Source organism: Apodemus sylvaticus, chromosome 16 (assembly GCF_947179515.1).
Source record: "Apodemus sylvaticus chromosome 16, mApoSyl1.1, whole genome shotgun sequence".
Lineage (NCBI taxonomy): Eukaryota > Metazoa > Chordata > Mammalia > Rodentia > Muridae > Apodemus > Apodemus sylvaticus.
The window spans coordinates 31883812-31896327 of record NC_067487.1 but is presented as its reverse complement, the minus strand read 5'-3'; the positions used below and the strand labels follow the sequence as shown (position 1 = coordinate 31896327).

Genomic DNA, 12516 nt, shown 5'->3' with positions numbered 1-12516 from the left:
GCAAAGTGTGTAAAATGTTGTATTCAGCTGTTGCCCTGACAATGCTATAAAGCAAAACACCTTTGTGTTCATAGCTCAAGACCGTGGTCTTTTTTTTTCTCGATATAAATAAGTCATTCAATGATGTATCTATTTAGACTAGCTTTGGCCACTTCTGGCTACAAGCTGTAGATTGAATGGAGACTTGCTTCAATGTCTCTCATCCTTTTTGTCTGGCACCTGTGAGACCAAGATTCTTATTGCGACAGGCTCATCCTCCTATATACCCAGTGGCCCTCTAATAATAGTACCTACTAACATCTCTAAGCAAGTCATAGAGCTGAACCCAAAACCAAAGACCAAGTGGATATCCTTGGCCTACCAAGAGGCTATGGCAGAATGGGAATGCCTAACACAGCCACAAAGGAATGAAGCCAGTGTAACACACTCTACAATGTCTGGTCCATGATGGTTTATTGAATAGCTATTATTATGCACTACTATGGATCCTTTCTTGTCAGATACACAAAGTATTACATTAATAGAAGCTATGTCTTTCTCCTGCAACGGATAGCCTTTGGACTTTTTAAAACAACAGTTTTACTAATTCTTTGAATTTTTTAAATTTTATTTATTGAATATCATCCTCATTTACATTTCCAATGGCAAAACCTTTCCTGATTTCCCCCCTCCCCAAAGACCCTCAATCCCTCCTCCCACCCCCTGCCTCCACATATATGCCCCTCCACCCAACCCACTCCCACCTCCACCCCTCTTGATTTTCCTTTGTTGTGGCCTCTATTGAGCCTTCACCTGGCCAAGGACCACTCCTCTCACTGATGCCCAACAAGGCATTCCTCTGCCACATTTTTGGCTGGAACTATGTGTACCCCTTGGTTGATTTAGTCCCTGGGAGTCCTGGGACATCTGGGTAGTCAACATTGTTGTTCTTCCCATGGGGCTGTAAACCCCTTCAGCTCCTCTGGACTACCCTCCAGCTCCTCCATTGGGGACCCCACGCCCAGACCAATAGTTGGTTGCTAGCATCTGCCTCTGTATTTGTAAGGCTCTGGCAGGGCCCCTCCAGAGTCAACCATGGCATGCTCCTTTTGGTATACACTTCTTGTCTGTCCATAGTAGTGTTCAGGTTTGGTGACTGTTCATAGGAAGAATCATATATTGTACTTTGGACATTTTTTTACCCTCTCTCCCCCAACCCTTCCCTCAGCAACTTCTCCCTCCCTCCCCTAAATCTAAATCTGTTTTTAACCTTTACTGTTGGGTCCAATTCGTGTTGCCCAACTGCCACTGCCAAAGCATCCAAAGCCAAACCTTGGAGTTCCTGGAAGAGAGGAGCAGAAAGAGACACACAGACTCTCTAGGTTATTTTTCCTGAAAAAGGAAAATACTTTTGTTTTCTAGTGTATTTAAAGGGTAGACCAGGGATTACTGGGAGGTCCAGGTCTTATCTACAGCATTAGAGATCATAGGGGCTCAGAGCTACTTTCCCACCAAAAGCCACACCTGCAAGCATTTTTTTCTGTCATATTGCCCAGTAGTTTTCCACAGAAGTGTGTGCGTGTAAGAGAGAGAGGGAGACAGAAACAGAGAAGTTGTCCTTGAATTTAACTTTGGGCTTGATGAAAGTTTCAGAATCCCACTGTATATCAACATTTAACTCGTCTTGGGAGAGGGAACGTACCCTAGCATTTGGCCAAACCGTGAGGCATTACATCATTAAAGACAACTGACTCTTTTCGAACAGCCATTGAAGTCAATAGCTCCTCAGTTCATGCTGAGATTTAATGTCCTTTTCCTGTCTCTACCCTGAGGTATTTTCCTGGCCTAAGCTTGCACGGGGATTGCACATGCTGCTATGATACAGTGAATTCTATGTGCAGTTGCCCTGTGGTGTCCAGAATCCACTGTTCCCTTTGTGTTTTCCAACCCCTCTAATTCCTTCAATCTTTACTCTGCCTCTTCCTCAAATATCCCTGAGCCTTGTGGGAAGGACTGCGAGATGGATGACTGTGGTGAGGACCAGGCACTCCGAAGCCTCTCATTCTCTGGGTGATGACCAGTTGAGGGTCTCTGTATTGACTGCCATGGTGGATTTATCTTTTACTGTTCTCTTCTCCCACAGATTTAACTTGCATGAAGGACAGACTTTCAACCAGCTTCTGCCAAACCCTAAAATCCATGAGGAAGTGCTCTGTGCCATCAGTGCGAGCCCAGTGCTGCCTCTCATGTCCTCAGGCGCCCAGCATCCACACCCAGAGGCAAAGAAAACAACAGTTGCTCCAAAACCACAACTCGGTCTAGGTTCAGAGAGGAGCCGCCATCATGGGCCTCTACAGCCTGAGACCCAAGAACATGGTCCAGATGGTCGCTTCACTAATATTTTACTTTACACATTATAGGTTCAACTTTGGGTCATAACAAACAAATCACAATGTGTGTGTCTAGCCACAAAATGTTCCTCACAGAAAGCTTGGGGCTGGCTGCTCCTTGAGAGGAAGACAAAGTATTTGAGAGAATGCTGCAGCAGTTGAGATGCATTTCTGGGGAAAGTGCCAGATTAGGCAAGTCTGTGAAAATATGTCTTTCCCCCTTTAAAGGTAAAAGTACAGACCAGATTTTTTTTTCCAAACTACCTCACGAGTATCAAGAAACAAAGCCACACTTACCCAGGAAATAGATAATCTTTTAAATTTGTCTACATGAATATATCCTCTTTGGGTGCTTTGGGTAACCACTGTCTAAAAGTCATGGGGCAATTTTTAGGAACATCTATCCAGTAGTCAATAGGACAGGAAAGGATGCTCAGTCTACTCTGCATCCCTGTAGGACTTCACAACTGGAAACCTAGAATCTTGGGACAAACCATGAAGATTTGAGATTAAGGAGACACAAGCATCAAATTCAGCCTAGGGGGATTAGATTGGAGATCAAGAAGTCATTTTTTTTTAACTTTACTTCAGTGTCTATTAAAAGTCCTAATGACACAAATGAACAGAAATCAACTTCTTGCTAGCATAAGAAAGAAAATGTTTGGTCCTTATTCCTCAGACTTTCCTGGCTATGTCAGCTCGTCACAGAACAGTGTGTTCCTGTCTGCCAGTCTTTCACCTGCCCTGTCCCTATCAGGGACATGACCTCAGGTCCTGCTGTCATCCCTGTGGAGGAAGATTATACGCAAAAACTGCTACAACTAGGGTTATAGCTGATTGCATACCCCGCTTCTCTCCTGAGAGAAAAAGTGATGTTCCCAATTAAACCACTTTTCAAAATCAGGACATTGTATTAAGTCTAGGAATTTAGTAGAAATTTATAGTTTAGAAGGAAAAAAGTTCTAAAAAGTAGGCAAGATGACCTATTTAGTATGTCCATTACTGACCTTTAAAAGACTTTTGTCATTAGAGATAAAGAGCTGAGGTAGAATGCATATTTAGTACAGTCATGCAAGGCCTTCAGTTTGGTCTCTAGCAACACACATGTATGCATATACACATACACAGAGAATCAAAAATAGAGGCTAACTTACCTTGTAGAGAGCAAACAAGTCAAGAGAGTCCCAAACACTGAAATAGAAGTTAGTGGCCTTATTTTAGACATCCCGTCCCCACTGAAGTCAGAGCTGGCTGTGAGCACAAACTCAGAGCAAATTTCCAGATTAGCCTATAGACCGAACCTAGAGTGGAAGGAAGAGCATGTAGAGAGAAGCAAGCCCTGGGGAAAGACCCCAGAACCAGCTCTTGACAGGACAGGAGGCAATGTATGCCTTCTGGTGATGGATCCCATAGCTTTGGGCTTGTGCACCAATAAACACCATCTTCCTACAGTACCCCACAGCTCCCTGTAGTTATCTATCCATTCAGCAGAATGGTGCTATTGAACTTGGTGCTAACACCTAGATGGTGGCAGAGCTTTGCAGAAGTGTTAACAAATGTCATGTGAATGGCTAAGTGTCTAGGAACTTCCAGATAGACATATGCTTTGTGTGCGATGGTGTTGCTGGCCAATGCCAGTCTTATTTGTTTTGAGACCATGAACATAGCATTATATAGGATGCCATTTTAAACTCTTTCAAGCCACTAGTATGTGTTATTCTGGTCAATTCCTGTGGAAATAAAACACTGGGATTTGGATAAAATTCAAGGTATACCAGAAATAAGAGAGAATACACATTTACTGAAGCCAGGGAATTTATGTGTAGTTAAGCATACATTCTTGCATTCTGTCTTTACATAAAAACATTGCTGGCCAATGACAATCTCTGGTGAAATAACTATTTTAGAGAAATGCTTACATCATTATATTAGTGGCATAAATGGAGAAAAAAGTAGAGCAGAACTTGACTTTCTAATGAGGAATTTTGCAAAGACTCAGAGTACAGGCTTTCAGAAGTGTTAATTAGTAAGCCAGGTGAATTTAACTTAAGCTGGTACTGTTCTAGAGTAAAGTACATGACACTAGAGTCCTGCGTATGACCAGGCTTGTGAAACTCAGGAACAAACTTGGATTTCTACTGACCTCAACAAATTAAAGTAGGCCAGATTTCCCAATGCACAAAGTAGACCCTGTCATTTGGAACCCATGTGGTGGAGCACATCACGAGCCTGTGGGGAAAAGTCTGGCCAGGTGCTTCATTCTAGATCTTTCTCCAGTTTCTCAAGTACAGGAAATAGGCCTCTGATAGTGCATCATGGACATCCTCTTCTTACCATTGTCCTGCGGTGTGTGTCATTTGTGTTCGCTGTAGGGGTCCTCAGTTAGCTGCTCTGCTGTGGGCTACCAGTGTTTCCATAGATATTTAACGCTCAAGATGCTAGAAGAACCTTGAATAGCAAGATGATGCCGGCAGCAAGAGCTGGATAGTGTCTTCATGGGGTCAAATGAAAAGGCTTGGTTTATTTCATCCATATCCTCCTTCACATTAACTTCTTGAAGGTGTGAGCAAGTTCAAGACACTGGATACACCCTTACCATGAGCCAGACAGGTCCGTCATGAGGCCGTGTGCTTAAATGCATCACATGAGGTTTACATTGCTTTTCAGAGTGATAAAATTAGTTCTTCTCCAAAGAGTTATAGGCTATTTTATTCTTATGTTATGCCATAAGAGAACACTATTCCTAGAAACTTTATAGTGAATACTTTGTTCAACTCATGAATTATGTTCTGCAACAAAGGATTGCTTTACTCTGTAGGAATAACTGTTTAGTCATAGGTCTTCCTAAACAACAGCACACACGTCCTTCTGGTCTCCCGAGACAGCATGTCTGCACTGACTTTCCAATGCAATGCTTTCTGAGAATCTGTTTTGAACAATCTAAATCAAGAATCTGGATCAGTTTGAAGGATTATATTATTTCAGACCCTAGCTTCCCATCTGGTCAGGTGAAGTTCTTTGAAAGCTACACATTGCTATCCTAGAAAGGTGCAAAGTCTTAGCTCTCTCCTTTCTCACTTCAAGATGAAGCTCTGGGACAGCCTATCTGGTGCTCAATCCATAGTGATTCACTTGTGCAAGCCACATGCCTTGAGCTTCCTGGTGCTAAAACCAATCCATTATATTTGATGCTACTCCAGTTGCTAATGCAAGTATTTTTTTTTTAACGTTAAGTATTTCTAAGTTCTGTCTCCAAAAATAATGTGATGGGGAAACTGTATTCCTCCCTCCCATTACCCTCGAAAATAATGGCGTGACATCCATGGCTAACTGATTGTCTCCTCTGTGTTTCTGTACTGCTGCTTCATGGGCTGATTCCCACACTCCTTATGTACCCTATGAGAACCTCAGTATTAAAGCCAGATTATAATCATAGGCTGTTTCTGTGTGGCATCAATAAATGGCCAAACTCATTGATGTTTCCTTGTGATTCATTTACTCCTACTGTGAGACACTTGCTACCCACACAGTGTTGCCATGGAGTTTAGCAACTGGAAGAAGTTACTCTCATTTTCTTCTTCCTACTCTCCTCCCAGATTCCCTCCTCCTCAACCTCTAGACAAGTATATTATGCAATGAGTCATAACCCAGGTGAGTGGAACTTAAGTTTATTCTCATGAATGTGCAGTGTCTTAGGGTTTCTATTGCTGTGACAAGACACCATGACCATGGCAACTCTTACAAAGAAAAACATTTAATTGAGAATAGTTTACAGTTAAGAGGTTTAGTCCATTATCATCATGGTGGGCATGTAAGTAGACATGGTGACGAGATACCTATCTGGGATAGCTGAGAGTTCTTCATCAGGCTCAGCAGGCAGCAGGAAGAAAGGATGACATTGGACTTGGCTTGAGCATCTGAAACCCCAAAGCCCGTCCCCAGTGACAAAGTTCATTTGACAAGGTCACACCTACTACAACAAGGCCATACCTCCTTACAGTGCCACTCGCTATGGCCCTATGGGGGCCATTTTCATTCAAAATATAACATGTAACAACTGAAAAAAAATGATAAACTAAAGTGATGGCTAAAATACCTTAATCCAGTGTAGTTAGAGCCTCCGCTTATACTTCTTGATGTCCTAAGTGTAGACATGATGCTTTGCAAAAGGTAACTCACATCTAGAGGAGTTTACATGAAGAAGATAATCATTACTCAAAGACAGTGCAGAGCTATGTTTAGGCAACAAAGGTGACATTTGCTTATATATAAAGGAATCTACTAATCATATAAGCAAAAGCATTGAAAAGGAGCTAGATGGGTGACCCCTAGAATTTTTGAGAATGTATTTTTGGGTGGTAGGAAATGTGAGTTTGGTCAATGTAGTATCACAGAAGACTATGGGCACCTCCATGTTTGTACCTTAAAAACTATTCCTGAGCACCAGGGAATTCTTTCTAACCGTTCAAATGCCTGGCCAAATGTCTCTGCCCTTAGGAAGACGCTCCTGGCCCTGTTAGGACGCATAAGACACACTCCTGCTCCTGCTGTGTCCTGCACATTTTGTACTTTTAGTCAGGAGAGATTTAGTTCCCTGGGAGACATGTGGCAATGTTTGGAATGTGTTGTATTTTCACTTGTGGGAGCAGAGGAAGGCTACCTCTATCTAATCAGTGAAGGTCAAGGATGCCACTGCGCACCCTTCAGGATAGCTGCCTCCCTTTTTATCAAACATATCTCAAAATATCCATTGTTCTAAAGTTGGAACAAACTGCACTGAGACAATTATCACCTTGGAATTAGTAACAGAGATTGGAGTTAAATAAAAATGATCGTACTCTAAAATCTAGATCCTAGGAAAGGACTGATAAGCTACATCAAACAGACCTCAAAAGAAAGAAACTGCATATGGATTCAAAGTACTTTGGATTGATAGAAAGCATCTGGGAAGTGAAAATTGGAACCAGAGGTTTATATGCTAAAAATAAATAGATAAATAAAAAGGATAGGAAGGAGGGAGAATTAAAGGTCTGAGAGAAGTTAAAAGGGAGGACCCAGGCATAAAAATAATGAAAATACACTGTGTATATGTTTAAAGTACTCAAAGAAATATCAAAGACATATGTTTTTTAAAAAAGAACATCTTGACATTGTATTATCTATAATCACTAGCTAGCCCCAGATCTCATGGGCTAGCCTAGGGATTGAGGTATCACAGTTTTAAATTCAGAGCAATAAACTAAAAGTAAACATGGAACAGTGAAGAGTGATATGCTAAGGGTTTGAATTAATCATCCTCTTCCAACTGAGATCTCTAATAAAACAGAAAGTGCACATAAGTAGTCTGCTCAAAATACCAGCTTTACTAATGGGGACATTGGGTTGAAGAATATGTGTGGGTTGCTGACGGAAAAATGTTTCCTTATATCTCCGGCCTCCATAGCAAACAGCAGGATGGCTGTAGGAAAGGTTTCCCGTAGAGGTGTGCTGAGCTGAGGAAGGGGACTAGGGCAGGAAGGGAAAAGTGGAGCACACAACTCATTAACCTCAACAGAGACATACCGTTTATTTCTGAGCCTAGTCCGCTGACTGACACATAGTATGTATTTTATAAAGTTATAGGAGAACTGCATTAAAGAAGACAAGACAGTAGATTATAGGCAAAACAAAAGCAGAGAGGAAGGACACTGGAGATGGAGAGGCATAAGCAGAAAGGGTTGTGGGAGGGTGGGAGAGACTGCAGGAGTGGGAGGAGCTAGCTTGAAGGAAGAGTGTATAAAAGCAACATGGAAGCCTAGGACCTCACGATTCAATTAAAAGTCTATACTAGAGGGATAGTAGACTACAGACAATACGGAAGAAGCCTGGGGTTGGGGGTAAGGTATTGAACACAGTCAGGGTGGAGAAGGAAGTGGTGTGTGGATTAACTAAAACCAAAGATGTGTATAAAAGTCTTATTGAAATTCTCTAGTTAGTAAGCTAATTCCAAAATATACCTTTAAGCAAGAGTTCAAACAGAATTACCCTGTGTAGATGGACAAGGTCACTCCCAGAAGACAAGGATCATTGGATCATTAAATGAAAATCTCAGGACAAGGCTCAGCAAACCTCCTTATGAGTAGTTGGTCAGGGCAGATCCAGAAGTCCCCAAGTCAGCACAGGCTATTGCCATTACCCCTGCTAGAACTAAATGGTCAGAGCCTGTTGCTGAAGGCACCACATACTTTGGCTACAGGACATAGAGAAATCAACCTCTAATGGATCGGGAAATGTCCTGCCTGCTGTCTAGTTTTCATAGTGTAGGAAGGTACTATGTTGGCTGTTGGATGAATTACTCTTCGGCTGTGATGTAACATGACCAAGGCAACCTTGAGGAGAGTGTGTTGTGGCTTAAGGTTCCAAAGGGTAGAGTCCATGTTGCTGGGGACAGCAATGGCAGCAGACAGCAGGCATGATGGAAGGAACGAGAGGCTGAGAGTTCACATCCTGAATGACAAGAACAAAACGGAGAAAGCAGACTGGAAGTTTTACTCTCAAAGCCCATCCCCAGTGTCCTACTTCCTCCTGAGCTTCCCCAACCAGCACCACCAACTGGGGGTTAAGGGCTCAAATGCCCAAGACTGTGAGGGACCATCTGATTGAAACTGCCAAGCCAACCAAAATTTCCATCATATCTGGGGAGCTTCTCTCCAGGCCTTAGTGAAGAGCTGCAGGCTGTTGATAGCCACTGGGCAAGCAGGCGCCGTAGTTTTTTGTTGTTGTTGTTGCTGTTGCTGTTTTGTTTGGTTTGGTTTTTAGTTTTTTGGGGGGGTGGTATTTTTTTTGAGAGTGTTCCAACTGGTGTGTTTTTTGTCCTCTTGTGGATGGCCCCAAAATTCATGCACATATGGTCAGCACTAATTGAAACTTCATGGATTTTGTTTTTGTAAATAAAGAACATGGAGCTGAGAGCAGAATATGACAGAGAGAAATAAAGGAAGAACTAGAGGAGGAAAGTGGGAAGTAGGCATGATCCTATTATATTATAATAAAGCAAGCTAATTAAATAATTAATGACCGTTAAGAAGCAGGAAGAACAGATGACCTTGTTTTAGCAAATGGAAGACAGTATTTTGGGAGTTAAACTTTATGAGCTACTCAGACTCAAGACATAGAGCTAAACTCCCATTACAAGTAGAGTTTTGTTTTTTTTTTGTTTTGTTTTTGTTGTTGTTGTTGTTTTGTAGATTCCAGAAACATCCACATAACCTTCAGGAGCCATTATTATTACTTAAAAATAAAATGTCATTCTGCTGAAGAGAGGCCTTGGCTGCTTCATGTCTTCTCAGGATGAGTGCGGGTTGTGAGAACCTCCAGCCATGAGCAGAGATTCTCACAGCAGAGGTAACCTGTAGCCAAGTAGAACTCAGGTTCATCTTGAAGGTGAACTGGATAAGTGTCTGAAAAGTGTTGTCTCAATAAACAAGGCTTGTTTCAGCCCAGGGTTTCAGAGGCGAACCAGAAGACAGCCTATAAAACCACGACTGTGATGAGTTGTAACGAGATTAGCCAAAAAGGACTGATGTATCTTGAATTCAGATTCTGACATTGTTCTCAACCTACCTCCTGGCCCTCAGCCTCCTTTCCCACCTACCAGCTCTGCCCACTGCCAAGAATGTGATTCACCAAGATCCCAGGAGCAAAATGTGTATGCCTAAGGCAGATGTGGGTGAAGCCTACTTCAAAGCACCAATTATCTTTCTTTTGTACTCAGGCAAAGAAGCTAATTCCCATCCCAATTACGGGTCATCCTGAATCATTTACTCACAAATACCTTTCACATTTCACTGTAGGAAGCCAACCCCAATCAGTAACTCCATAGCAAGGAGTGACTCATCAAACACCATGTGCAGATTTGAGGATTCTCATATCAATAGGACCAAAATGGGTGGTTCTACTGTGTGGGAGTTTGCTGTGTGTTTTTACCATCTAAAGGGTTATCAAGGAATAGGATGCCAAGAAGGCCATTCAGAACCAGGAACCAAGGGCATCTGATCTCTATGTCTCAACTGGCAAGATGATGCCAACTCTATTTGGCCTCCATGGGAACCTCTTTATCTCTATACAAACTGATGTATTAAAAGGAGCCTGGGAGGGCTCTGAATATATATGATAGCTGTTAGCTTGGCATTTTATGGGACCCCTGAGTGTGAGGAAAGGTGGGCTTCTGACACTTGTGTGTGCTCTGGGGATACTTTTCTTCCTGTTGGATTACCGTCTCTAACTTCACTGATAGTTTTCGTTTTATCTTAATATATTTTTTAAAAAAATGTTGTCATGTTTGATGGCTTTCTCTTTAGAAGCCTATTCTTTTCTCAAGAGAGGCAGAAAGCAAGTAAATCCAGAGGATAGGGGAGGTAGGGAAGAACTGGGAAGACTGGAAGGGAGGGGAAACTATAATCAGGATATATCGCATGAGAAAATAATTATTTTCAACGAAAAGAAAAAAAAGAAAGGAAAATTAAGGAGAAAAGGAAAAGGCCGGATAAAGATGCTTAGCCCGGGGTACACCTGCCGCCCCCCCCCCCCTCCGCTGTCACAGGATGCTGGCTACTCCAGAGGTATGCTACTACCCAGCACGCCTCATCAACTGTGCCTGCCAGCTAGAGTCACGAAAGCGAAAGGCACTGTCGCTCTCCCACGTGAATCAAGCCTTTTAGCTTCTGGGCCAGTCTTCATCCTGTGGACAAAACAGAGACGTACTAAATGACAGTCAACCCCTTTTCGCCTCTTTCCTGGTTCTTCGTGGATTTCACAACACGCACCCCAGTCACCCCAGTCTCGCCCTCCCTTTGTACTCACCCTCCGCCCTTGCAGAGAAGAAAAAATTCTCGTTGTGGAGTCTATAGTGTGTCAAGTGTGTTCCACAGGACACCCTTTGGTCTACACTTCTTCCCTTGCAAATGTTCATCATGAAGAGTCGTTGGTCTGGTATGTGTCCTCTGGCTTCTGCTGCTCTGTGAATATTGGAACCTCACTGCGACTCCTCTCAGATATCCTTTTGTTGCCCAGTGTCATGGAGATCCTGTAGTTTTAAATCTGTAGGACTGGCTCCTTCATACACCCTGGCAGTCTATTGATGGAGTAGATAGATGTTGGGGTGGACCAATTCAAAACTCTTACAAGGCAATCCCCACAACCAGGGCCAGCTCTAGCCTACCGCCCAGGCAAGGTGCAGGGCCTGCTCTCCTGAGTGTGTCAGCTTGTGAGGCACATGACCAGTTCTTCTACTCTCAGGACCCTGGGGCTAGCTTTCCCGCCTGCTATAGGTAGTGAACGACAAAGGAGGGAAGCAGGCCAGCTCTCCCTCATCTGTGCCACCAGGCAGCAGACAAGATACAGGGATGGCTCTCCTACGCTCTCACCTGCAACTCCATATCCAGGACCAGCAAGGTACAGAGCCTGCTCTCCTGCTCTCCAGCATCCTGAGGCAGCAGTAGCTCTCCCTCACCCACACTGCCACACAGCAGACAAGTAGTGGAACCGGCTCTCCCACGCTCACATCCTTGGGGCCCCACAACTCCCACGATGTGCTGGGCCCACTCTCCTGAGTACTGCAGCTGCCTAGGGGCTGGGTCAGCTCTCCTGCATTCATTCATAGCCCCTGGGCCAGTTCTCCCAGGATGCCCGGGTGAGGGGCGGGGCCAGTTCTGTATAGCCCTCACACGTCAATGTGTCACCAGGCAACAGCCCAGACCTGGAACATCTGCCATTGCCCTTAGTGATAGCAGATCCCTGCTAATGCAGGGCCATGGTCCCAGTCATGGTCCCCAGTGGCAGTGCCAGCCAGGACCTCACTGTAGTCTCGGGTGGCGTCACTGGCTACTCACATTAGGCTGTTCCTCACTACCCTTGAGTCTCTAGTTTGGCCTCTCGTCATTGTGCCTACGTCCTTCTGTTTGTCTTTCTCTTCCACTTCTCCAACGTTTACTCGCTCCTCTGCTTGCCTGGGGTCTCTGAGTGTCTGGGGTTGTCTCAGGTGTGGTCTCAGAAGTGCTGTGCCCCACGTGTGCATTATGGGCAAGGGTCAAATTGAGCATGGTCCGCCCCACCCCTAGGTCTGCACAGTGCCGGACTGGTGGGCATCTCAGTCTCACTTCTTGAAGAG

General features: G+C 43.8%; 1 protein-coding gene across 1 annotated transcript in view; it reads left to right on the top strand.

Moving 5' to 3' along the window:
• The window catches only part of Adamts12 (ADAM metallopeptidase with thrombospondin type 1 motif 12), a 304796-nt gene extending 298970 nt beyond the window's left edge, over positions 1-5826 (top strand). Inside the window, exon 24 of the mRNA XM_052160107.1 lies at positions 2123-5826. Coding sequence (XP_052016067.1) covers positions 2123-2301 — 179 coding nt within the window. The 3' untranslated portion in view covers positions 2302-5826. The remainder of the gene's footprint in view (positions 1-2122) is intronic.
• Positions 5827-12516: the final 6690 nt, after the last annotated feature.